Consider the following 23,545-nt stretch of genomic DNA (forward strand, 5'->3'; position numbering starts at 1 on the left):
ATGGTGTTTACGTCCTGGCATTGGTAGGTGGAACTTTGACATTTAATCTATTTCTCGAAAGTAATAGGCCAATTATTAATATAAATACTAGACATCACGTCAATTTTTCTTTCCTTTTTCTTTTTTTTCCGTGGCTAAGGACAAGGATCGTGATTATAGTTGGAATAGTTGGACAGGGGAAAAGGGACTCGGTCCGTTTGGATCGTCCTCGAGCCGTTTCTTAGTCTGTGATTGATAATGTGATCACTTTGATAGTTATTTCCCAGTGAATGCGTGATAGAGGTTCCAATTCCCCAATGATTCAAACCAGTGATCATTTTGGGACCATTTTAGTCTTCGATTTAGCACGGCACCGTATGAGTCGTTCATCCTCGTCTCCAACCGAATGGGGGACCACCGGGACTTTGGAGTTTGGACAGGACTCTGGACTGATGTGATGGAAGATCACTTACCTAATCCATCCTAGCATATTCTGATTTTGGCTCTGGCGACCTTTGTTAGCTTGCGTTTCGTCGATGGTTAAGCTCTTGGTCGTCTGTCCTCGGGAAATGACGAGGTCAATCGCGTTGCATCACAGAATTGGTGAAGAGCAGGAGGACGATAGCATACGAAGCAAACGACATGGGGGATATGGGACTGTCTTCAGACTGAAAACATGATAATAAGGGTGTTAAATGATATGCTCTCTAGAGTGTACTCCGTACTCCCTGCTCTAATACTCCATCCTCGCCCGATTCCACCCTGTCTTAGTGTCTATGGAGAGCATACTCTGTAGATACTCCACCTTTCTTAAGCAAAGAACTGGATCCTTTGTCCCTCGCACGGGATTTTTGGCTGACTTTTTATTTTTTGCTTTTTTACTTGACCTTGATTATTATCGTTCGACTAGGGAAAAGTAGTGCCAACGGACTATTTGCTAGTCTAGTTCGTGCTCGATGACTGGTTCTAGTCCCTTTTTTTTTCTCCATGGCGACTCACTAATATCTTTATCTCTCCTTTTCTTTGTTTGATATATCAAATGAAACTAATATTAATACAACACTACTACTACTACGTAATTATATTAATATTAATTCTTATTTTAAGATTCCACCTGCTATGACTACTGTCCAGACCATACTTATGCCAATAGCCTGATACTCAGTACTTACTTTGCTGCTCTCCTCCATCTGTCAACATCACATACTCCTTTCCCTCTCTCTCCCTCTTTCTTCAAAGATCATTKCTGGTCTACGATCATTCATTGTTATTTTTTTTTTATATTATTATTATTATTACCATCATCGTCATCACCAGATTAACATCTTCATCGTCATTAAACAATTGCTGCCGGTGGCAATCCCTCGCTGCAAACAAGAAACACGACTCGTCAAACAGACGGACCGTTCATTCCTCCCTGCTGTTGGTGTTTCTCAGACCCTTGCTTGGTGTTTGAGGCGGAACAGAGTCGACAAACCCAACAGCTATTCCCCTCATTGTCGGACTGTCGAGTGTCGAGTCAATTGGGGCGAGAATCTTATCGACATCCTCAACGCTATTGTTCGACTTCTCCCTTCGTCTCCGTAATCCTTCCCCCCGGATTCGAGGGTCCAAGTGGTCCTTGCAGCTCAAGGAGCATAGTTCCAGAACCTCGAAAGGAGAAGAGATCAACCATTTCAGCTATTAGTCACGACTACTACTACTCTTGCTCGAGATTACTTGCTGGTGGCGGGATCAAGGGAAGATTCTCACTTATATCATCTCCAGAACAACGAGTGAAATCTGTTGCCCTATCTTCGTCGTCTTTTCCCCCTCCATCCCTTCCCCTACCACTTTCAATTCTCCGGACCCTCCTTCTCGTGCTCGTCGAATTATCTCCTACCTCGCCCTCGTTGCGACTTGGAACGTGTGCCTGTTCCTTCCTTGCTCCCAAGATTTTGTACGCAGCGTGGTCTATCCCTTGACGCTGCTGTAGGCCATGTTGAGAGCCTGTCGATAACCATTTCCTATCATTGTTATTGAAGATTAGACCATAGGTATGTCTGTGCCCTCGCTTCTTCCAAATCCAATTAAGGAAATCCAAGAATATTTTCTGTCCCCAGCATTCCTTCCATTCCTTCTCCCCACTGCCCTTGGCAGCCAACATTCCCTAGGTTGAGGTGCACAACAATAAACCCTGGCAACACATCCTCATCGACAACCCTGAGACCATCACCCTTCGTCCCTACTGTGTAAAAGGGATCAAGCCACCGCTAACCGTTGACCCTAGTAACCTGTCCGCTTGTCGGACCGCTGTGGGCGTCATCGCTACAACCTTGATTCATTCAGGCCAGGGATCCTGATATCCACTTCCAATTCCTCTTGCATTTACCCTATCTCTAAAGGACAGTCTCCTATGAGGATGCTCATTGAGTTCTGCTTCACCTAATCGCTTGGTCAGTGACCTTCGCGCCGGCTAGACGCTACCAGAACCGAGAAAGAGAACGAATAGGTCGCTAGGGAATAGAGACATGGAACCAATGAAACGACACATTGCGCCGTTAAAAGTCGAAAAGACGATCAGAAATCCTTCCGGGTCGACCACTTCAGAGTCTGAAGACCCTTCTAGCGATCGTTACTATTCCTCGCAGCACAGTCTGCAGATGTCACCACCTTTGACGCCGTACTGCGCAACCTCATCTAAAGACAACAGCATGGATCGGACGGAGGCCCCCCGGGCCGTCTTCCACAACTATCTTCGTGCATTCTATCCGTTCCATCCGCCGGGAGACGTTTCGCCAGCCACGATTACTTTGCCATTGGACCAAGGAGATATCATTCTGGTACACTCGGTACACACCAATGGCTGGGCTGACGGAACACTTCTTGACACCGGAGCCCGAGGCTGGCTACCCACCAATTACTGCGAAGCTTACGACCAACTACCCATGAGACCCCTCCTGAAGGCATTGACCGACTTCTGGGATATTATCCGAGGTGGATGCGGGTCGTCTCTTCGTGACTTTGGAAACCAGGATCTTGTAAGGGGCCTGATTGCCGGAGTACGCTTCCTTCTGGTGAGTGTCCCGAGTCGAGCGATCCAAAGACTAAGCCATTGACAGCGCTCCAGGAAAAATCAGAATGTCTCACCCGCGACTCGTTCCTTGTCCGAAGGCACGAGGGTCTGCGAAGAAACAGAAAAGCATTGCTTTCGGATCTCACAGCGCTTGTGCGTACAACCAAGAGTTTCCAAGTGATTGCTAGCGGAAATCCCTTACAAGACGAGGTCGAGTACCTGGTCGATGAGATGCTCCTCAAGGCGTTCCGCGTCGTGACCCGCGGCGTACGGTTTCTCGATATCTGGAACGAGGAGGTTGGTTTGGGTCGAACAATCGCGGAGCTGGAGCAAACTAAGGATTACTCTTCTCCCCTTACACCTGCATCCGAGACATTCGTCATGTCGGAAAGGGCTCCCTCGGAGGCTGAGACGGAACGAAACGAGTCGCGTGTTCTCAACCGTAGCTGCATGTCTACGAGTCGCTGTTCCACCCGAGTGGACATGTTTGAGCAGCCCCGGCCCGTTTCTGTCGCCACAAAACGGATATCCATCTCCCACCGTGTGTCTTACTCGGGACCTGCTGCAGCTTCCCGGAACCCGAATCTCGCGTCGGAACGACTCAACGCCACGTACGATGCTTTCCTCGGCGTGCTGGGTTCGTTCATCGGTCTCCACCTGCAGTCTCGCTCCTCAACCGAGCTAGTCGTCACCACCGAGCAGGCCGTTCGGTCCTGTCGGGGTCTGCTCACTGTGGTCGAGGCCGTCTGTGAACACGACTCTCAAGGCAGTGCGCTCCTGGAGCGCGCCAAGGATACGATGTATGAGCGACTCTCCGAGCTCGTTTTCGCTGCACGGGACGCCTTCCGACCCGCCCAGTCCCCCGACGATGAGCTTGTCTTCATGCCCGATGAAGGAAAGCGACTAGTCGACGCCGCCACCGACTGCGTCCGAGCGGCAGGGAACTGTCTGGCTAAAGCTCGCCTGGTGCTTGAGCAGGTTGGAGATTTCGAACTCGAGGCACTACCGCAAGACGTTGCGACGCCATTAGTCGGTGTTGGGCCCGAGTCGCAATTGCAACAGCAGAAAGGCGACCAACCTGGATCATCCCTGCGACTTCCACCACCTCCCCTGCAGATCCCCCAGAACACAGATCTCGACTACTCCCCTCCCACCCCTGGACTTACCGATGATACCACTCCATCCTCTTTCAATTCCCGCACACTCAGCAGCCCCACCATTGCAGCAACCGACGAGGCGTCATTGCCATCCGCTACCATCCCTCCCACCAGCCCGGAGAAGGCCTCATTCTCGTCGTCTTATGATGCAACCGCTGGTGTCAAGATACTCGAGAACCGTATCAGCCATCCCAAGTCCGAGATCGGTGAGTCTTTTGGCCGTGGAGTGACTAGTACTGGAAGCAGCTTCACCTACCACAGCCACCTCCGTGACTCCGAAATGAGTGGTGTCTCTCAAACTTCTACCCGAGCCACATCCCCAGACATTGGCAGCAGCTACCAGGCTCCATCGCTCAAGAGCTGTGTCAGCCACTCGACGCTGGCAGAGGAGGGAGAGGAGACTGAAGTAAATATTCTGGAGAAGACTTACGCGCATGAATTGATCTTCAAGGATGGTCAAGTCATGGGCGGCAGCCTTCGGGCGCTGATCGAGAAGCTCACCTCTCATGGATCAACGCCAGACGCGATGTTCGTCTCGACGTTTTACCTCACCTTCCGCCTATTTGCGACGCCGCTGGAGTTTGCCGAGGCTCTTGCTGATCGGTTTGACTACATTGGCGATACTCCGCATGCAGCGGGGCCCGTTCGTCTTCGCGTGTACAACGTGTTCAAGGGCTGGCTCGAGTCCCATTGGCGCCATGACTGCGATACCTCGGCTCTGGACTTTATTGTCAACTTTGCCAACACTACTTTGATTCAATCCCTTCCCTCCGCCGGAAAACGCCTCCTGGAGCTGACGGACAAGGTTTCGACGCTTCAAGGACCCGTTGTGCCCCGTCTCATCTCGTCCATGGGGAAGACCAACACCGCAACCGCACAATATGTGCACCCAGACACTCCTCTTCCCCCTCCCATTCTCAGCAAGAAGGAGGTGAACCTGCTGAAACAGTGGAAGAACGGCGAGGCTGCGATTAGCATCCTGGACTTTGATCCTATGGAACTGGCCCGTCAGCTCACAATCAAGGAGTCACGCATCTTCTGCGCCATTCTTCCCGAGGAGCTGTTGGCGACGGAGTGGATGAAGAAGAGCGCTTCACTGGCCGTCAATGTCCGTGCCATGTCGACTTTGTCCACCGATCTCGCTCATCTGGTGGCTGATTCCATCCTGCAGCTGGAGGAACCGAAGAAGCGGGCGGCCATCATCAAGCAGTGGGTCAAGATTGCTAACAAGTGCCTGGAACTCAACAACTATGACACTCTGATGGCCATTATCTGCTCTCTGAACTCGTCGATGATCTCGCGTCTGAAGCGGACCTGGGAGGTGGTATCGCAGAAGACCAAGGCCACCCTTGACACCCTACGGGGCATCGTGGATGTGTCGCGCAACTATGCTGTCCTGCGGCAGAGACTGCAGACCCATGTTCCGCCGTGTCTTCCTTTTGTCGGCACCTACCTCACGGACCTGACATTCGTGGACCACGGGAACCAGCCCCTGCGAAGCCTGCCCACCGATGACGGCGAGATGACAGTCATCAACTTTGACAAACACATGAAGACCGCCAAGATCATCAGCGAGCTCCAGCGGTTCCAGATCCCCTACCGTCTCACCGAAGTTCCCGAACTTCAGACCTGGATGCAGAACGAGCTGGTGCGGGTGCGTTCCAACGGCGAAAAGAGCCTGCAGACTTTCTATCGTCGCTCTCTCATTCTGGAGCCGCGCGAGATCACGCCGCGGCCGACTTTGCAGCCAGAGTCTAGCGCCTCCTCTATCATGGAGAACGCTAAGGACAAATTTGACCTCTTCGCCTGGACTCATCCTTCCAAGCCGAAGTCGGTCGCTACCAATGGTTAATTCTATTAGCCATATCTTCTTTTTTATATGCTGATTACGGCCGTACACTGACGGTCATTGAGCTTATCTTACGACTTTATGACTTTTTGATCGATCAGATTTTGATTATCTTCGTTCATGCTTTATACGATGCCATCGCTTATTTTGATCCGTACCTTCGTTGTCGATACTTCTAATATCTCGGGCGGCACTTGTGATCTCAAAATTTTTGCTCTCATTTTCTTCTTGCGATCGTTCTGACAAAGCGACCGGATTGATTTGGAGTACCCGCGGGATATCAATAGTGTGCATAGCACAGGTGCTCTGGGATTAGACCCCTACTACACTGAGCCTCGCGGCTCCGGAGGCTACAGAAAACAGGAATAGATACCCCTTTGGTTGTGGATGCTGGAACGTCAATTCGTCGAGAGGAACTGTTTTACTATATTTCTTGATTTACTGGATTGGGCTGCATCGTGGAAAGGAAACTTGGTTGGAATTTGTGATACCTGGTTTGGAAATGGATATGGATCGCATTCGGCTGGAGGAAAAGGCATTGTACTGTACTGTATATATTCATAGGTTCTCTAGGTCAATTAATCTATTGATCTCATTCACATCCTTTCTATCCACTACTTCTCCACTCTCCTATCTCGATACCTACCTTGAGTAATGTAAAGGATCTCACCGCAAGTGAGAATACCAAGTATCATCCTTCTCTAGCGCTCAAGAAGTCAAGGCAGTAACGCAGTAGCTGTTAGACTATTGACATCTCCTGGCGGGAGGTACATCATGGCGACAAATGTTATCTTGTAGATCTCTGGGGGAATGGAGCCATGCAGCAGCAGCTATGAGAATTTCTATGCATCTGTTGATGAAACAAATGGCGGAGGCTCTTATTAGAATAATACACTCTGTAGTCTATTGACATATGACAAAGCCAGCACTCATGGAGCTCCTTGAGACTTCATTATTGCAAAGGTGATTGGATGTATAAGCACTAGATTACCTCAGGATCGCCTCCTTGTCAACAGATTTCCGGTAGTCAAGAACCCCTTGTCCCCCATAACACCCCTCCATTCAATCGAAAGTTGCCCCAGGACGGCCCTGCCATCTCGTCTCAGGTCCTTTTGTAAAGCTTCGAGTCCCTCTTGCTGGCCTTCTTCCTGCTCAACTAAGAATGCAACCTGCAGGACATCCCGTGGGTTCAGCATGGGCGGCTGGCAGTCGGCCTTGTCCGGCCTCTCCAGGTCCCAGTTCAAGGAAACGGCTTTGAACGGCGGTTTGGGATTGAGTTTCGTTTGCTGTCCGGCAGTCAGACATGATATGACCCAGTAAAAGTACCTCTCCCACAAACCTTGACAACCACGGTGCCATCCCCCACATTCTCCAATTGTGCTTCCAGAGCGAATCGCAGAAGCCGGGTTTTCCCGTACGGTCCCAACGACTTATTCTCCACCTCCAACGGAGCCAGCTCCGAGGATTTCGTCCTGACACTGAGGCACGGCTGAGCCACGAATTGGTACAGTTTGCGGAAGGTCCTGACCCGGCCGCTGGCAGCCTGCGCGTCGGAGCCGATCAGCGTCTCGGTGTAGCTGATGCTGACAGCCAGGATGTGGTTCCCTTCTTCTTTGAGGTCGAAGCGGACGATTTTCTGCAGGGACTGTCCCCTTTGCAGGCCGTCCGTCTGGGCCGGATCGTTCACTGGTTCCAGGTCCAGTGAGGCTACCTGGGATGGAGTCTGCATTTCCGCGACGATGCGGACGGATGTGACGACGCGCGAGGTCTCGTCCTCCGGCAGCTCATTGTTGGCGCTGAGCGTGCAGGCGAACGTTTCCCCGACGTATGCCGAGCCAAAGGAGGGCGGCAAAGTCAGCTGCAGGTTTGTTAGCTTGTGCTTGGTGGAAGGCGATGAGTGCTTACGTTAGGACTAAGGATGAACTTGTCATCGGTATTGTCGGATGGATAGCTCAGGGATGCTTTACTTGAGATCTTGGTGTTTGCAGCCGGAAGGGGGTATTGGTTGGATAGTGAAGGCCGTGACAGCCTTACTTGGTTAGCATGATAGCCGAACGCTTCTTGGAGCTCGGCTTACCGCAATACTGAGGCCGCATCAGCGAGTGGTAGCTTCAGTTGAGATCCCAATTGTGCATACCTTTTAGGGAGACCGCATGGGGTTCTTTGGAGCTATCAGCTCCCGAGTAGCCTCGCGGACGAGCCATATGTCTACCCTGAAGGAGTTATTCCTTCAGTCTATCATACCATGAGGAATCTTTGAAAACACCAACGATAATCATCTGTTTGGGCTAAGATGTAGTCATGCGGGGTTACATAATCTTTCCTAAAAAGGTATAGCAGTCTCTTATCTTCAGATTACCTCTTACAACAGTCAAAATATAACAGTTGAGCATATGCAGGTCATATTTCAGGCCATCGGCGACTGGAAATGCTGTGGTCAAGATCCATTGATATATCAGAGCTCCTATGAAAGGAATAAAGGTAACAAAAGAAGGGAAAGCCGTCAATCTCGAAATATTTGGCAAGAATGCTGTGTCTCCTTGTTATCGCTATCTTGATAACTTATCGGTGCCAGCAAACAGGACAAAGTACACAAACCCAGCAAACCTCCAGATATGATGATGGTATATCTACGCCGTTTTGTGTCATCGACTCCTTATTGGAATATTCTAGGTAGGCACAAAGGAGAGATTATTCCAATATTCAAGGTGCAATATCAAAAGAATCAACACAGTATCAGGTTTACGTCCATTTTCGTCGATTGAAGGATGTGATTATGTCAGCGTTCCAGGTCGCGTCTCAAAACAAATCTATCAACTTGTCGAACGCCACCGTAGCTCAGATCGGTGTATCAACGTCTACCACTTTTTCCCATTCGTGTCGCTGTATACGTGGCTTGTACTGCTAGTCAATATGGGAAGTACACGAACGACAACATCTCGTCAAACAATCACCCGCTCCTCGCCGGCGCAACGTCGAGTTTACGGCACGAGCACGACCGGCAATACACGACCAACAACCAAGAGAAAACGGGACGCCGATGATGAGATCAAATTATTGACAACTCCAGTAAAAAATGTCCGGAGACGAGTGAATACCGCCTCCGCAGCCTCAGCTGGCTCCGTCGAGGTGATCGACTTGACAGCAGACTCACCCGTCACGACCCCAACCAAGAAGACTCGAAGCCCCAAGAAGCGCCTTTCTGGCCAGCCGACTCCCGAGCGACGCGCTAAGCCGTTTCGTAAACAGGCGCCCAAGTGTATAATGGAAAGGATGATGCGGGCACGAACCCAGAGGTAGGACTGGCCGTACTGCTTTCATGCGTCTTTCACTGACCCGGCCATTGAGCAGGATGTGTGTCGTGGAACACTGTGTCACCGAGGTCGATGATGCGCCTGAAGTCGTGTTTAAAATGGCGGGGACAACGGGGAATCTGTACACCATTGTGATTGGGAAGGTGCCTTCCTGCGACTGTCCGGATGGAGGTAAAGGCAATCAGTGCAAGCACATATTCTACGGTATGCATACGCCTTTCTTTGAAGATTGTGACCCCTATTCGCCCATCACTGGCGTTATATCTTTATTCTATTCTTACGGTCGCTAACTACTATGGCCTATCAAGTCCTAATTAACGCCCTCAAAGCCCCGGAGCATCTACAGTACCAGCTGGCATTCTTATCCTCGGTAAGGGTTCACGCAAAGGATGCAATTGTATAAATTTGCTTACGCAAATCGCATGCAGGAACTTCGTGAAATGTACCAGTCATCGCCCCTCAGTAGCCAAAAGGAACAGTCGGAGGACAACAATGGCAAGCGCAAGCCCATCGAAGGAGACTGTCCCATCTGCTTCATGGAACTCGAGCCGGAAAAAGACGAGATCGTCTGGTGCCGCGCAGCATGCGGGAATAACATTCACAAGACCTGTTTCTTGCAATGGGCTGCAACGCAGAACGCGCAGGGGGTGCGTTGCGTTTACTGGTGGGTTCTGCTACCTGTACAAAGACTGCGGACATATACTGACTCTCGTCTAGCCGTTCTGCATGGGAGACCGGTAGCAGCGAACTGGATCTAAAACAGCTCGCCAAGGACGGATACGTCAACGAAGAAGGTTATGTCAATGTGGGGCATCTGCTCGGCATGCCTGGCGAACGCGGTACGAGACCGTCCCTGTACTTGTCCCCTTCGCCCGGATTTTTGTTTCTTGGAAAGGTTGCTAATCTTTAACGCTTGGTGATAGACTCTTCAACATATTATCGGCACTGGGGTTCCCCGGGATCGTCCTATTATGGGTCACGTAGGTCGTGGCGTTCGCGATGGTAATGAGTTTGCGTGCTACATGGTGCAAGGGCGTCGGTCACTGGGTTTTGGATTGGTCTAGATTGCTATATACCCCTATCTGTATTTGTGTTGCTTGATGTATCCCAATGATACTTCGCTTGCTGTCCGAGGCACCGCTGTGTAGCTGTGTAACCCGTAGATGTGCAGTATATCCACCTATTGACCTTATTTGACCTTATGAGGCTCGGATCAGACTCGGAATCCTGCTCGCCTAGTCGCAGTACATCAAGAGTCTTGACAGGTAATCGTCGGTGCCTGCGCTATCGACCTTGACGACTCCACACGTCCAATGTTCAATGTCATGGGCGTACACAGAGCCTGGGATCTTGCCGAGCCGTATTTCGCGGGTGCCTACTGCGCTGCGGCAGTTGCGTCGGGTGGGGTTCCAGCGTGATTCTCCCTCGGAATGTTTTGCTGGTTGGCGATCAGAAGTTTCTTGAGACTTGCTCTTGCTGTCAACCATCTTTGATTATACGCTTTCCTCGATGAACAACAGCGACGCTGACTGCTTCTTCGCCCGTCATCCATGAAGGCATACGCTCCGGCTCGACAACACCCAGTTCGGCAAGCTTGCGGATACCGCTGATGACGTCCGAGCCGGCAAAGGTGAGTGAAACTGTTGGCTGCGTGCGGTCCACATCATGTTCGTCATCCTCGTCGTTCGCCGGATCAAGCAGGCGCACGTCAAGGCGGTCCAGAGGGGCAGACGAGAGGGTTCCCGATGTGCCAAAACGAGAATGAACGGCTAATTTGCGCTTCTTGGCGATATGCGAAGTAGGCTCCATTCCTTTGCCCGTATTGCTGTCCTCCTGGTTTTCGTTCTCCTTGCCATGATCTGACTCTTGGTGGAAGTGCTCTTCCGGAGAAATTGTATCCGACGGACGTGGGTCCAAGGGACTCCCTTCGAGTACCGCGTCGGCGAATATACTGAACGCTCCATTGGCCGCGTTGGATCTTCCAGGACCGCGGAGCGCCAGCAAAGCTTGCAGATTCTTCGCTGTCAGAGAGGTCGCTCTTAAAGCGTATCGCTCTTGTGGCCGCGATAATGCTTTGGGTAAAGCGTCTCGTACAATGCGCTGCAGACTCCGAGCATCGGTTGCGACGGCATGGTTGGTGGATGTAGTTGATTTTGCGACGGGCGATGATGCTATGGACGTGTAGATGAAGGGGCAACTATCGGGGAAAGCCACGTACATCACTCGCGAAGAGTCCGTCAGAGCCTCAGGTGGCTGGCGAGGGTTTTGGTATGGAGAATTAGTCACTAAGATGCGCAGGAATGAGAGCGGAAGCGAGGACGAGCGAACGAGATGGTAATGCGCTTTCACCAGGGGAGAAATCTGCTGCTGAAGGTTACTCAGGAAAGTAGCGGCGTGGATGCGCGGTAGACATGCCGAAACGTCAGGCGCCGTTGCTCCTGCGGATCGAGGTCCATCCATGCCAATGCGACCGAGTTCAAATGCGGTCCATCGCAGACTTGCTGGATGGTCTTCCATATACCGAATGTCCACCATTGCCAGCTGGCGCAAAGTAATACCGTGTCGCCAGTCGCCCTCCAATATACGATCAATCACCTCGCGTTTGCCGCCTTTCCTGTCTTGTAAATCCTGGTAAGCATTCCGCACGTCCTCGATCGATTCGGCGGCCGGGTACGGGCTGAGTTCATCTTCGTCGGGGTTCTCGGCTTCGTCTTGCTCAAGATACGGTGGAAACAATTGCGCGTTGCGATCATCGAGCCATTGAAACACCAGGTCCAGAAGAGCCTGGCGGGATAGCCGAGAGAATGACTTTATCAGAGAGGGGGTCGAGGAGGGGATGCGGAGAGTGTTGGGTAGACTGGCGGCTGTAGGCGCACGGATAGACTTTGGACGCGCCATTCTGATATGGATTGAATGATCGACTTTACACTATGGTCGAAGCATAATCAATGATGAGGCTGAATTACATGACAATGGCGCGCAATTCCTTGGTGAGAGCTGGATTGCGACCGCAGAGCAAACACGCAAGATGGAACCAGAATAAACAAAGCAAATAAGTCACGTGGCGATAAGTTGCTTCACACCTCATAGGATAAGCAAGTATGCAGCATTATTACTAATAGTGCTGCACACCCGCGCTCCATCTATACGTTAGGGCACGGACACACACTGAAGAAACTAGGAAGAAGGCCAAGGGAAGTCTACTGGCATAGGGTAGCTTATCTGCAGCATCATGAGCTCTGCAGAGTATAGTTGCAAGGGTCATGGCTAGGACAGCAACTGAGATTCATGCGCAAACCGCGTCATGGACAAAAAAGCTAAACCCAAAAAAGGTGACTGAGGAACAACCAGTCAGCTCGAGGCTTTGGGGCCACCCACCAACGCACGAGGGAAAGGAATACGAGATAAGGCAGGCTGATTATTAATGTGCGGGAATCTGTTTCCTTGTGATTGTTCAGGAGTGAGCGGCTCTCTCAGCATTCAGCAGTCACACTGAACACATGCTAAATTTCAGCAGAGACACAGCTACAGGCTACTCAGACATAGGTTGCATAGCATACGGAGCATAGTACCTAAGTAGAGTGAGGTATTGACAAGAACAGCTTGAGAATCATATTCGAGAGAGATCACCGCCATTCGCATACTTCATCGTGAAATAATGGTTCCGGAGATTGGCCAGTGCCTGGTTCGAGGCGTTTTAAAATCCGGTTGGACTCCGATCTCGGCCGCCGAAAAAGATGACTCGGAAGCGATGTAATCTTTTCTCGATACGGAAAGTCAATAAGGCACAGTGGCGAGACAAAGAAAGTTTTACTTCGATGCTGTTGATGGTCAGAGACGAAGGAGATTCCAGTGAAGGTGTTCAATTGTATATTCTAGATAGAGCGTGCTTTGTATTTTGCATGCAGTAGAAGGGATAAAATAAATGAATAGAACACTATCAAGCATCAATAGATTAGTCGTTTGGTTTTGTCAAATGCCGGCTGAGAAACCCTTCTTTGATTTTTAATCATCGTGATCGGAACGCTTTGACCATTCATCTTCAAGAGTGTTGACTTGCTTCCGCCGGATTAATCATCCACCCCACCCTGCGCAAATTCCCACCCACCTCCCCGATGTCCCGCGTTCCACCGTGAGTATTATTCATTATTATCGACTGGTCTCTTCGTTCCTCTCTCTTCTACTCTTTCATCTCCGGACCCTCTTCCATAGTCAATTCGACCTCGACGCGATTATTCGAGCACATCTGACAAGTGCTACGACATCTTCTCGGATCGATACGGCGGAGTCATATAGACGAGTCATCGACCCCTGCGTCTTTGACACACATTTGACACTCTCACAAGGCATCATCTGAACGAAACGCAAAGGAAGACAGCCAACAGCTACTACTCGATTTGTCTCGAGAACTTGATAGAGGCTTAGCCTCACTCATACATCATGTCCGGTTACAACGGCCGCCGCGCCCCCAACTTCTCCCAATACCTCGATGATTTGAATGCCATTCCCTCGCCCTACGACCAGGCTTTGCAGCAGCAACAGAGACAAGATACTTTCAATCTCGATGCTGATCTCTCGTTGTTCACAAATACCGAGTTCTTCGATTTCGACAATCTCGGAGATCTCAACCTGCCTACGTTTGATGCMGTAAATGAAGACAGCGCGAAGCCAACGGAACGGCAGAATGGAGGACATACCACCCGCAATTCCGATATGGAGTTTCTGGATCTTCTAGGTGGTGAGTGAAATCTACTTCTAGTGGTCTGATGCTTTTTTTTCATTCGAAGCTGGACATATGGCGCCATTGTTCCCCGCACACGTTCTTGAAGGCTTGTCCCCTGTCCATTTAACATGATCAATCATGCTATGACTGTCAATTGTGCTCAGACATTTTTGCTTCTTCTTCTTCTTCCCCTCATTCTCTCACGCAACTCGTGATATCTTGCATGATCCTTTTGGATCATGGGGGGGCACATAGTTGTGGTTTGCTTGCACGGGCCATCATTGGATGAGCAAAGCACCTAAACCCACCCCTGTCTGCATGAACCTTTTTCCCCTGTCTTTGCGCGGCTATCTCAAAAAAGGTTATGTGCTTCGTGCATCAAATTTGCAATTTAGCGTTGTCGTGAACAGGGTCGACTATGGCGCGATATCACGTGACCCATATCATTGCTATTCTCGTTGCATACATCTGGCATGAGTGTACCAGGCCGCTTTCATGAATCTCAATTGCTTCAGTGTTGTTCTGTCTTGCCATGGTTTCATACACTGGTGTCGCCCAGCTTGGCTTTTGGAGCGCTGTATTTCTGATTGGTTATGGGCTGAGGCTAATCTCGCACACCTAGATGGTTTCGGCAATATGCCCGATTTTTCAGCAGCCAACTTGAACTCGATCAACTCTCAGGTTCCGATTCAAAATACGCAGTTTTCAAAGATCCCATCAATCCCTTCGGGGCTCTCAAGTGCACCCTTCAACACCAACACCAACGCCAACCCGAGTCAGTCTAGCTCCTCTGCATCATCGCCTACTGGTCCAGCTACCAGCCCAGTAGCTGCTCCAGCTGCCTCTGCGACGACTGCGGCGGGTCCCAAGCGCAAGAACACGCAAAAGGCGGCCCCTATCAGTGTGGAGGAGGCTGCCCGCATTGCCGCGGAGGAGGACAAGCGTCGCCGCAACACGGCTGCTAGCGCGCGATTCCGGGTCAAGAAGAAGCTCCGGGAGCAAGCGTTGGAAAAGACGGTCAAAGAGACCTCTGAGAAGAATGCCGCTCTTGAAGCCCGCGTGACCGCTCTAGAGCTCGAGAATCAATGGCTGAAGAACCTGATCACTGAGAAGAACGGCAAGTCGGCGGAGGAGACCAAGAAATCCGAGAACGACATTGCCAACATGTTCAAGAAATTCCTTTCCTCTCAGAAGGCCGACGCTGAACGGAGTAGTTCCGAGTCCAAGATCGGTGTCGGCACTGCTTGAGCAGAGCTAAATCGAAAAAAAAGAAAAAAAGACAAAAAGCGAAAGTATCGAATATATTATTTTCTGTTATTTTATCACAACTTCTCTGTTTATATTTTGAACCAGTATCTGGGTGATCATTATCTGGAGGCAATGAGGAAGGCGTCTCACGGAGCCAAGGGTGGTGAGCGAGTCTTATGATTGACGATATGTTAAATTTGTCTGTTTATCAGCGAGCCCCGTTGGAGGGATTCCACTTAGAACGCAATTCAATTTTTACTTAATTCATCTCAATTGATATGGATAAAATTTTTATACACCGTTGAATAGTCGAGTTCTAAGTGCTGTGTACGGTGTGCGTTATTAAGACACTGATCGAGGCCCACCAGCTTATGCACGGCATCAGAGATCACCAGCGCACTTTGTCCGTATTTAAATCACCTCAGACCTCGGACATCCTGTCACGATAGCAACGAATCCCACCTCAGTAGGTTTTCATGTGCCAAGGTTAAAGCAGAATTACCGTCGATATGTTGCAAGAATACCGCTCACTTCCCATCCTCATCTTCTACCTGGGTCTGGCCTCCGCCCTGGCCGGCCACGCATGCCTCACCATCTACAATCGCTACCAGACCTGTAAATCCAACGTCCAATGGCAGAGCAAACATTCCCACAAACTCGTCCTGTTCATCCTTCTGGCCTGCGCCAGTCTAGCGTCGACATGGTACTACATGTTCGCCTTCTTCGCTCATTCCTACCGCTCATGGCGGGGCCAGTGCACCCTCGCCCAGTTGCTTGAACTCGAGCGCGCCTCTCTCCCCATGAAAGGGGAACTGTGGCTGCGCGACACGAAGTTGTTCAAACAGGCGTGGGAGACTGTCTCCGAGACACCGGAGCGGCATTGGTGGAGCGGACAGATCTTCCTGTTTACGATTGCGTGGAGTATCTTTCTGGGTGTTATGGGTATGCTGCTTTTTGCGTGCCCCGCTGTAAAATCAGCATCAGCACCAGCTTCAAGATTCTAACGTGATGGATAATAGGCCGTCGATTCAACATCCCCCGTGTTTGGACGTATATGCTCCTCGGCCAGGTCGTTGCTATTTCCTTCGCGCAGAGTCTCTTCGCCGCGACGGTGGTGGTCTCCTTACCGCGCCAGTCTCAGTCTACTCCTCGGCAGTCTGCGACTGCGTCTCGCAGTGGCGACGACTCCCGTGGGAACGGGACGCTGTGGGTGCCGCCGGCGCTGCTTGAGGTCGGTCCGGTGCTTATCTCGCTGCTCAGTGCGGCGGTCGTCCCCCTGGTCGCGCACACGAGCTACTTTATGCCCGTGCTGCTGATTCCGCACCTGTTGCTGTTTGTCCCCGGGGCTCTGTCGCCAGGTATGCTGCCTAGGGGTTGGGGGAAGAGTCAGCCGGTGGCTGTGGCTGCCAGACGGTACGCGAGGGTTTTCAAGTGGTTGTTTGCGATTTTGGTGGTTCTGGTGGCGCAGTCTACATATGCTTTGACCGCGACACCGGAGGGGACGCTTTGGCGACGACTCCTAAGCGCCATGTCCGAGCATCCGGCTGTGAGTAGTGTCAGCTGGGACGTGGTGTGTTGTTTCTTGGTTGTGGTCTCATGGACGGCAGCTCATTCGGGGGACGTACAAGAAATGCTGGATGCTTATGACTAAAGAAGTAGATAATGTGTAATGTACAAGAGCAGTTTTGGACTATAGACCCTGTTTCTTTGCAATAATCACCGTTCCTCGAACCACGCCACTCCTCGCCCACCAGCCAAACACAGCCCCTGCCCCCCGGAACTTGCCCACGGTCATCCCAAACCGGCGCAGTTCCTCGTTCTTGCGCGCGATGAAACCCGCCAGCCCCGCAAAGACATGGTCCGAGAGATCGCGCATCTGCACGCAGTCGCGCTCATACCCGGCGCCGACGAGCAGATCCTCGTACTCGGCCCTGGTCAGGAAATTCGAGAACGGCGTCCCCGTAACCATGCACACGAGCCGGAGCATCAGCCGCTCCCACGGCGATGCGTTCTCAGACAGTAAGAGGTCGAACGCCATCAGGGACGCGCGGAGATCCCGGCAAGCGTAGCTGATCAGCGGACGCCTCGACGGGCGCAGATGGTACAACATGTCGAGGGCCAGGACCCAGTTGTCGGAATACATTCCGATCTCCTCGGAAGAGATGATCATACCGCGCAGGGCGCCTTTCATCTCGGCACTCCAGGAGGACGGGTCTGCGGCATCTGCGCAGAAGATCTCTGCTTTGGATGGCGAGATCGCAGCCTCCACCTGCGATCGAACCCGTTGCCGTGCCATCGCCGCCTGTGACGGAGCGATGGTGACGCCGATGTAGGCATCGAACAGGGGCAGTGGACGGGCGGCTGCGCTGTCATCGTCATCATCACCTGGGACTACTCGAGGTAGTCGCGCTGCGTTAAGGAGATGGAGCGACTGGTCGCCGCAGCCGATGCCTACGTCGAGGAGGTTGAACCTGCGCTGCGGCGGGTGAGGGACCGGTCGCCCGGACGGGTCAACCAGACCGGCTGCGATGAGGACTTGGTCTAGAAGAGCTTGAGCGGCGCCCGCGAGGGTGGTTTCATCCTATATATCTCTCGTGAAAATGTGGAAACCGGTACAGAGGAAGAGAGTGGCTATCTACCTTCCAATACCCCATGTTCATCCACATGCTTGGCGGGGGAGTCTGGACGTGGAGGATTGCATGGTCCAGGCTGTAGAGGTCTTTGTCACGCTGTTTTGGACTGAAGATGAATTTCCAGAGGTGTTGAATAAGACCGAGAAACCAAGTAATGGGGTTCATGGCGATTTTTGTGTTGGGAATGAATACCTATGTTGAGGAGATTAGAACAGCAGGTGGCGTGCGCGTAGTAAACAAAGATGCCGCTGGTCATCACATCCAGGGCCAGGACGGAGCCATATTCAATTATTAGCAGTCGCTTAATCCCATTATTCGTGTTATATATAAATATATATACGCTAGTATCTGTCGTCGGTTCCACAGAATTACTACTATGTACATGCAGTCATCTCACGTCAGGCTCATGTTTCCACCCTCATCTCTCCCATGGGACTTCCACCCCCAGGTCGGCTGCCACTCGCATCGCTGATACAATGCACCCCTCCAAGAGCACCATTCCATCCCAGCACCATCCTCCTGCTAGATACACGCCGTTATCACCACTGCGCCAGTTGATTGCCTTAGAATTAGCGTGTCTGCCTCCTTTGTCAAAAACGCGATTGATCAGCCGCCGGCTCTGCGGACTTCGCAGCACGCGCGTAAATGACGCTGATTGAATGACTTTGGTCTCATCGATAGCTGTTAGCGGGTTTGTCGTGACAAGGACCGAGTTTGGCTGCACGTGGACCGATTCTGTGGTGGACGCGCTGGAGCGGAGGTAAATGTGCTGGGGGGCTCCGGCTTCACTGGAAACCGAAACTTTTGGCTTGACTCCCATCCCGACCTGCGGGAGATTGGCAAAATCCGTATGCGCCACTGTCTTCACCGTGGTCGTGGGAACCTTGCTCAGACTAGATGCCAAGGGCTCGAAGATGTTCGCCACGACGTCCGGGGACACAGCCAGAACAACCAGATCGAACAATTCGGTGATTTCCTGAGCCTTGCTGTCCGCTATGCGGTACGTGAGTTCAACTCCGTTCGGTCTCGGCGTGACTCTGGTCAACTGGACACCAAGCCGCACGTCTAGCCCACGCAGGAGCGTCTCCTGGACCTCGTGGACCCCATCTGTCACGACGTAGTGCGGTTGGCGATGCGTGAGCTGCTTGTATGCGAGCACATCCACTGCAGGGAACCGGAGCAGCTCCTCGTGCGAGCAGGTACAGACGCTCGAAATCAGCGGCAAGAGGTAATTGGCGTTGTAGTATTGCGGCAGATGGATGCGGCGAAGATAGTGGTCGAACGATTCATCTTCTATCGGACTGACAAGAAAGCAACACAAGATGAACCATAGATAGCACAAAAGTGCAAAAACGGCTTCGGTAAGCCACTGGAAAACGTCTCCCCTGCGAGGGAGTAACGGGGACAGCTGGTGGAAGTTGGAAGTATGCACCATATACGGCTCTTCCTCCTCCTGCTGACGCTGTCGTCGTCGCGAAGACAGCCGAGAGAAGCTAAAAACAAACGGTTGCGAGTGATATCGAACTCCCAGATAGTCGTACATCCGAATGAGATTGCCATAGAAGCCGCCGGCAAAGGCGCGCATGGGCACGTCGGCCCACACTGATTTGCTAACCCCCGGGTCCGAGCTGGGGATTGGTATCGATTCTGCACTCAGAGAAATTTGATCTTTCTATTCACCGTCAGTGACAGATGATTTCGTCTAGTGAACATTAGTAATTTCTACCTTGTCAATTAGTCGCACTTGGAACCGCTGCTGTGGATCATGGTGTAACAGGTAGGCCGCCGCCAAACCTGCCATCCCTGTGCCCACCACCGCGACATGCCGACGACGATGCTCTTTCATGGTAACACTTATCCAATTAAAAGGCCCTTAAGGAAATTCTGGGGGCCGCAACAGATGAATGGAAGGACAGAAAGAAGAAGTGACGTCGGGAGGGAGGCGTTTATTTTTTCTGCTGATGGAGAGACCCGCATCGTTCTTGGCTCAGGAACCAATCCATCAATCAATCATCACGAATTAATGATAATATGATCACCCACGGCAAGGGACTCTGGGGGGTTGGAAAGCATGTGCTGTTCCACCTTCTAGCTCCTAATAAATTGGCTTGGACCTTTAGCTCACTTTGGTGCTGTCGCCGAATCCTACTCCGTAATTCTGGTGCATTTCAGCCACTGAGCTTGCATTGGTGACCTTCAGGGGTCGAACATTGCCATTGTTGAGAACGATCGTCGCCTGCACTTGTTGAAGGTTCCTTCCAGCGCCACGCTCTCAGTACTTTTGACATTTCTCTTGGGTTTCGCAGTATTTCTACAGTTATGATTGTGACCAACATTCGCAAATTGAGAATTGACGTTGGTATACACATTAAGCACTACACATTAAGCACTACGCATTAAGCACTACGCATTAAGCACTACCTACTAAACTTAAACTGCAGGTATACATACGTAAAGTGTCAAGTAGCAAGAAATAATGAATAAAGTTAATCATGCTAAACAATACCAGCGGGATATCAATAGTGTCCATGCATCCAACAATCAAGGTATACCTAGATACAAATAAACAGTAAGCAACCCAAACTCCCAGGTTAAGGTGTATTGACTCCCATCCCAAGCAGACAGACCTCCATCCTTCCCTCGCATGCGGAAAAAGGGAAAAAAAAGGCCAGGAAACCATTGATAATATTCTAACCCGCTCTGTCATACAGTTATCTTGCGTAACTTCGTTGCGTAGCTCACGGCAGACTCTCCTGTGTATAAAGTCATATCATGTTCGGCGTCATCAATTCTTTGTCGTCGCGGTCGTTGTCGTTTCAGTCGTCCCTTCAGGCATTGCATCAAAGGAATCCTCCTCCTTCACTTCTGCTGGCCGATCTTCCTTGTCATCTTTCTCCTGGTCACCTTCCTCACCAGTTATCTCACCCCATCCCGAGCTGCGACGACTGACCCTCCCCGTCATGGGCTGACTGACGGACCCGCTGGCGACCGCGACACCGATCCCGCCCGAGATGCTCGCCGCATAACTGTCGTTGCGACTGTGCGAATACGCTGCGCTTTTCACACTTGCACCGTCTCCCGTCCCTGGATTCGGTTTGTTATGGTAGCTCCCCCGTTCGCCGCTCGCGATCGCACCGGACGCTGAATATACACTAATCCGCTCAGCGCTAGCGAGGCCCACCATGCTGGGACGATTGAGTACTCCGGGTGCATTGAAGGTGGACGTGTTGGAAGGCTCCCCAACATTTGCACTGAGCACGCTCAGTGGCAGACTCTCGCGACTACCACCAAATACCGAGGACGGCGCCAGAGCGCGGACCGATGCGTTCGTATCTAGCGAGTTCCTGCGGCGACGTTTTGAAGACGAAGCCAGAGTGAGGATGGATGCGTTGTCAGTGAGAATATTGTTGGCAGTCGCAGTGCTATAGGTATGAGAGTTGCCGTGAGGGGCAAGGTGGGGTGGCACCGCGGTCGCGGGGGAGGAAGGAAATGGCTGGGAAAATTGTACTTGTTGATTCGCTGTGCTGTGCGTCGAGTTCGCAGGCGCTAGGCCCTGGTGTGTACTTTGCACGTTGTAGAAGTGAGTTGATGGCGCGGCTGACTGCACGGTGGTTAGGGTGGTTGTCAACGAACGGACCGACGGCGCGGGCGAAGAGAAAGTACTCCCTTCGCCTCCACCATGAGAGCTGATCCCTCCTCCTGCTGTAGCCATCGTTCCTGCCTTGGAATATGCTGCCTCGGAGATGGCCGTGTCCCCGTTCGTTGAGATTGTCGGGGCTGTCGACTTTGCACTTGTCGCAGGGACCTGGTTGTCGTATCCGGAACACGCAATGGAAGGTTCACTATATGAGCACGATCGTGGCCCATTCGCAGCATTTGTATCCGAGACGGACACGAAATCACTGCTGTATTCAGCGGCAACGTTCGTAGTACCGGAGAGCGGGTAAGGGTTGTTCTTGTTGTTTCTCTTGTTCTTGTGAGAGTCATGGCGTTTATGGGACCAGCGAATTGTGCTAGAATCCGTCGAGGAGCCCTTCAGGCTAGCAAGTCTCTTCATCCAGCTAGAGAACGGGTGGCGACGTCCGCTGCGAACTATCATCTATCAATTTGGGGTTGTCTCATGAGGGGCAGAATGCTTGCGAAGACGAACCATGAGTCCGCGTAGGCACCTCAGCTGTGGCCATCCTGGCCGCGTAACAATCTGCAAGTAATTGCACGGTGAATGATTAGAGTTGAGGATTTCCAGATAATCGGTGTTGCCAATCAATGTCGAACGAACGAGGTCGCAAATACAGGTAATTTAGGTAACAGAGGGACGAATCGGGCAATCAGATAAGCCACAAATCACCGAAACATAGGTGGACGCCGAAAGTATTGGATCACAGCTCGCCGGATTTCGAACTGACCGAGAATAAGCTTCAATACTGCAGAAGAAGAACAAGAAGATGGAGGAATGAAAGAAGCACATTAAACCTAGGAAGGTAAGAGAATATAATGGCTGGGTAAACGCTGGCTGCGTCTACAACGCCGTCAGGAGTCCCAAGGGGATGACTGCCTGCACGTGATTGCTGCCTCCGGCCCAAACCAACCTGCCCTGCCGCTTCTCCTCTCTTCCCACCTCATGCTGAAACTCGAAATGGCTGTATTCAAGCTGAGATGTGAGCGAAAGATAGCTCTTTAACAATTAACAGAACTTTCATTTTTGTCCGCCAGCCCGTTCCTATGGAAAGTACGGAAATAGCAGGAAAAGCATGAGAGGTGGCCCACAATCTGCGCCAAGTCCACCTGGATTATCTATATGATATTTTGGGACTGGGGATCCTGGGTGTCTTAGCAGAAGTATTATTACTCTTCTCGCCATTGTCAAGTGGCCTATATCACATTCTGCGTAGGAAGGAAAACAGAATAAGGCACCAGTCATTCAACTGAAGTGGCCCTAGTTTGCTGACCTTATGGTGGGCAATCTCATTAGGTTGTTCCTCAAGGGACTTATTTTCCCCTTGAAGATGAACGTGAATTCGCAGCGCGTGTCGTTGAATTACTCGAGGAAAAGGAATTGTATAGTTTGGACCATGCATTCTAAGTGTGGAAAGTCCTTCCAACTAAGGAAATATGGATGATTATGGGATATTGAAGTACATTAGGAACACTGTCACTATGGCAAAGTTGTTCTTTCTACCATAACTGTTCCGTGCGCCTGTATGGGACCTCATGGAGACCGGATTGACGAAAACTTAGCACACAAGCCTGCGAAGGCGACATGACATATCCTTCAAAGTCCAGTAGCTAGTTATATAGGTCCGGGCATCAGACAGCATAGGCTGGCCCCAGACATAACACGTAATATATCACGTGACATCCTTTATCAACTGCAGCAGGTGTTTCCCTCTTAACAACTCTTCCAGACTTAGACTACAAGCATGGAAACGACTCTGATCTGTCGCTCCTGATTCATGAATCTAAATCTCTGGTGCAGTTGCTGTCTTTACTCTAGATCCGATGCTACATCATAGTCTAACGGAGTTTCATATGCCGCTCTGGTGGCAACTACTGCTCAAGATTGGCCAAGGGCCATCCAATGCTATAA

The 23,545-nt window shown here is 51.2% G+C and overlaps 9 protein-coding genes across 9 annotated transcripts; 4 read left to right on the forward strand and 5 right to left on the reverse strand.

Moving 5' to 3' along the window:
* Positions 1-2,489: 2,489 nt before the first annotated feature.
* On the forward strand, positions 2,490-6,043 carry Asppvi_000929 (guanine nucleotide exchange factor; the record flags this gene model as incomplete). Its single annotated transcript, XM_043297233.1, has 2 exons — positions 2,490-3,035; positions 3,089-6,043. The coding sequence occupies 2 exons, from the start codon at positions 2,490-2,492 to the stop codon at positions 6,041-6,043; spliced, it is 3,501 nt and encodes a 1,166-aa protein (XP_043153168.1).
* A 989-nt stretch (positions 6,044-7,032) lies between these two features.
* Positions 7,033-8,244, reverse strand: Asppvi_000930 (trafficking protein particle complex subunit 13; the record flags this gene model as incomplete). Its single annotated transcript, XM_043297234.1, has 4 exons — positions 7,033-7,326; positions 7,380-7,898; positions 7,946-8,073; positions 8,178-8,244. 4 exons carry the CDS (start codon positions 8,242-8,244, stop codon positions 7,033-7,035), a joined length of 1,008 nt encoding a protein of 335 aa, XP_043153169.1.
* A 709-nt stretch (positions 8,245-8,953) lies between these two features.
* Positions 8,954-10,418, forward strand: Asppvi_000931 (RING finger protein; the record flags this gene model as incomplete). Its single annotated transcript, XM_043297235.1, has 7 exons — positions 8,954-9,336; positions 9,392-9,558; positions 9,663-9,724; positions 9,783-10,018; positions 10,072-10,193; positions 10,278-10,334; positions 10,387-10,418. 7 exons carry the CDS (start codon positions 8,954-8,956, stop codon positions 10,416-10,418), a joined length of 1,059 nt encoding a protein of 352 aa, XP_043153170.1.
* A 415-nt stretch (positions 10,419-10,833) lies between these two features.
* Positions 10,834-12,252, reverse strand: Asppvi_000932 (CENP-N/CHL4 family protein; the record flags this gene model as incomplete). Its single annotated transcript, XM_043297236.1, has 1 exon — positions 10,834-12,252. One exon carries the CDS (start codon positions 12,250-12,252, stop codon positions 10,834-10,836), a length of 1,419 nt encoding a protein of 472 aa, XP_043153171.1.
* A 1,542-nt stretch (positions 12,253-13,794) lies between these two features.
* Asppvi_000933 (putative bZIP transcription factor (MetR)) lies at positions 13,795-15,325 on the forward strand (the record flags this gene model as incomplete). Its single annotated transcript, XM_043297237.1, has 2 exons — positions 13,795-14,092; positions 14,700-15,325. 2 exons carry the CDS (start codon positions 13,795-13,797, stop codon positions 15,323-15,325), a joined length of 924 nt encoding a protein of 307 aa, XP_043153172.1.
* A 509-nt stretch (positions 15,326-15,834) lies between these two features.
* Positions 15,835-16,976, forward strand: Asppvi_000934 (uncharacterized protein; the record flags this gene model as incomplete). The annotated part of the gene is made up of 2 exons (XM_043297238.1): positions 15,835-16,267; positions 16,345-16,976. 2 exons carry the CDS (start codon positions 15,835-15,837, stop codon positions 16,974-16,976), a joined length of 1,065 nt encoding a protein of 354 aa, XP_043153173.1.
* A 39-nt stretch (positions 16,977-17,015) lies between these two features.
* Positions 17,016-18,123, reverse strand: Asppvi_000935 (uncharacterized protein; the record flags this gene model as incomplete). Its single annotated transcript, XM_043297239.1, has 2 exons — positions 17,016-17,906; positions 17,965-18,123. 2 exons carry the CDS (start codon positions 18,121-18,123, stop codon positions 17,016-17,018), a joined length of 1,050 nt encoding a protein of 349 aa, XP_043153174.1.
* Positions 18,124-18,376: 253 nt separating this feature from the next.
* Asppvi_000936 (uncharacterized protein) lies at positions 18,377-19,804 on the reverse strand (the record flags this gene model as incomplete). The annotated part of the gene is made up of 2 exons (XM_043297240.1): positions 18,377-19,630; positions 19,703-19,804. 2 exons carry the CDS (start codon positions 19,802-19,804, stop codon positions 18,377-18,379), a joined length of 1,356 nt encoding a protein of 451 aa, XP_043153175.1.
* A 939-nt stretch (positions 19,805-20,743) lies between these two features.
* Positions 20,744-22,142, reverse strand: Asppvi_000937 (uncharacterized protein; the record flags this gene model as incomplete). The annotated part of the gene is made up of 2 exons (XM_043297241.1): positions 20,744-22,050; positions 22,109-22,142. 2 exons carry the CDS (start codon positions 22,140-22,142, stop codon positions 20,744-20,746), a joined length of 1,341 nt encoding a protein of 446 aa, XP_043153176.1.
* Between the last annotated feature and the right edge of the window lie 1,403 nt (positions 22,143-23,545).

Source organism: Aspergillus pseudoviridinutans (genome assembly GCF_018340605.1).
Source record: "Aspergillus pseudoviridinutans IFM 55266 DNA, scaffold_1, whole genome shotgun sequence".
Classification (NCBI taxonomy): Eukaryota; Fungi; Ascomycota; class Eurotiomycetes; order Eurotiales; family Aspergillaceae; genus Aspergillus; species Aspergillus pseudoviridinutans.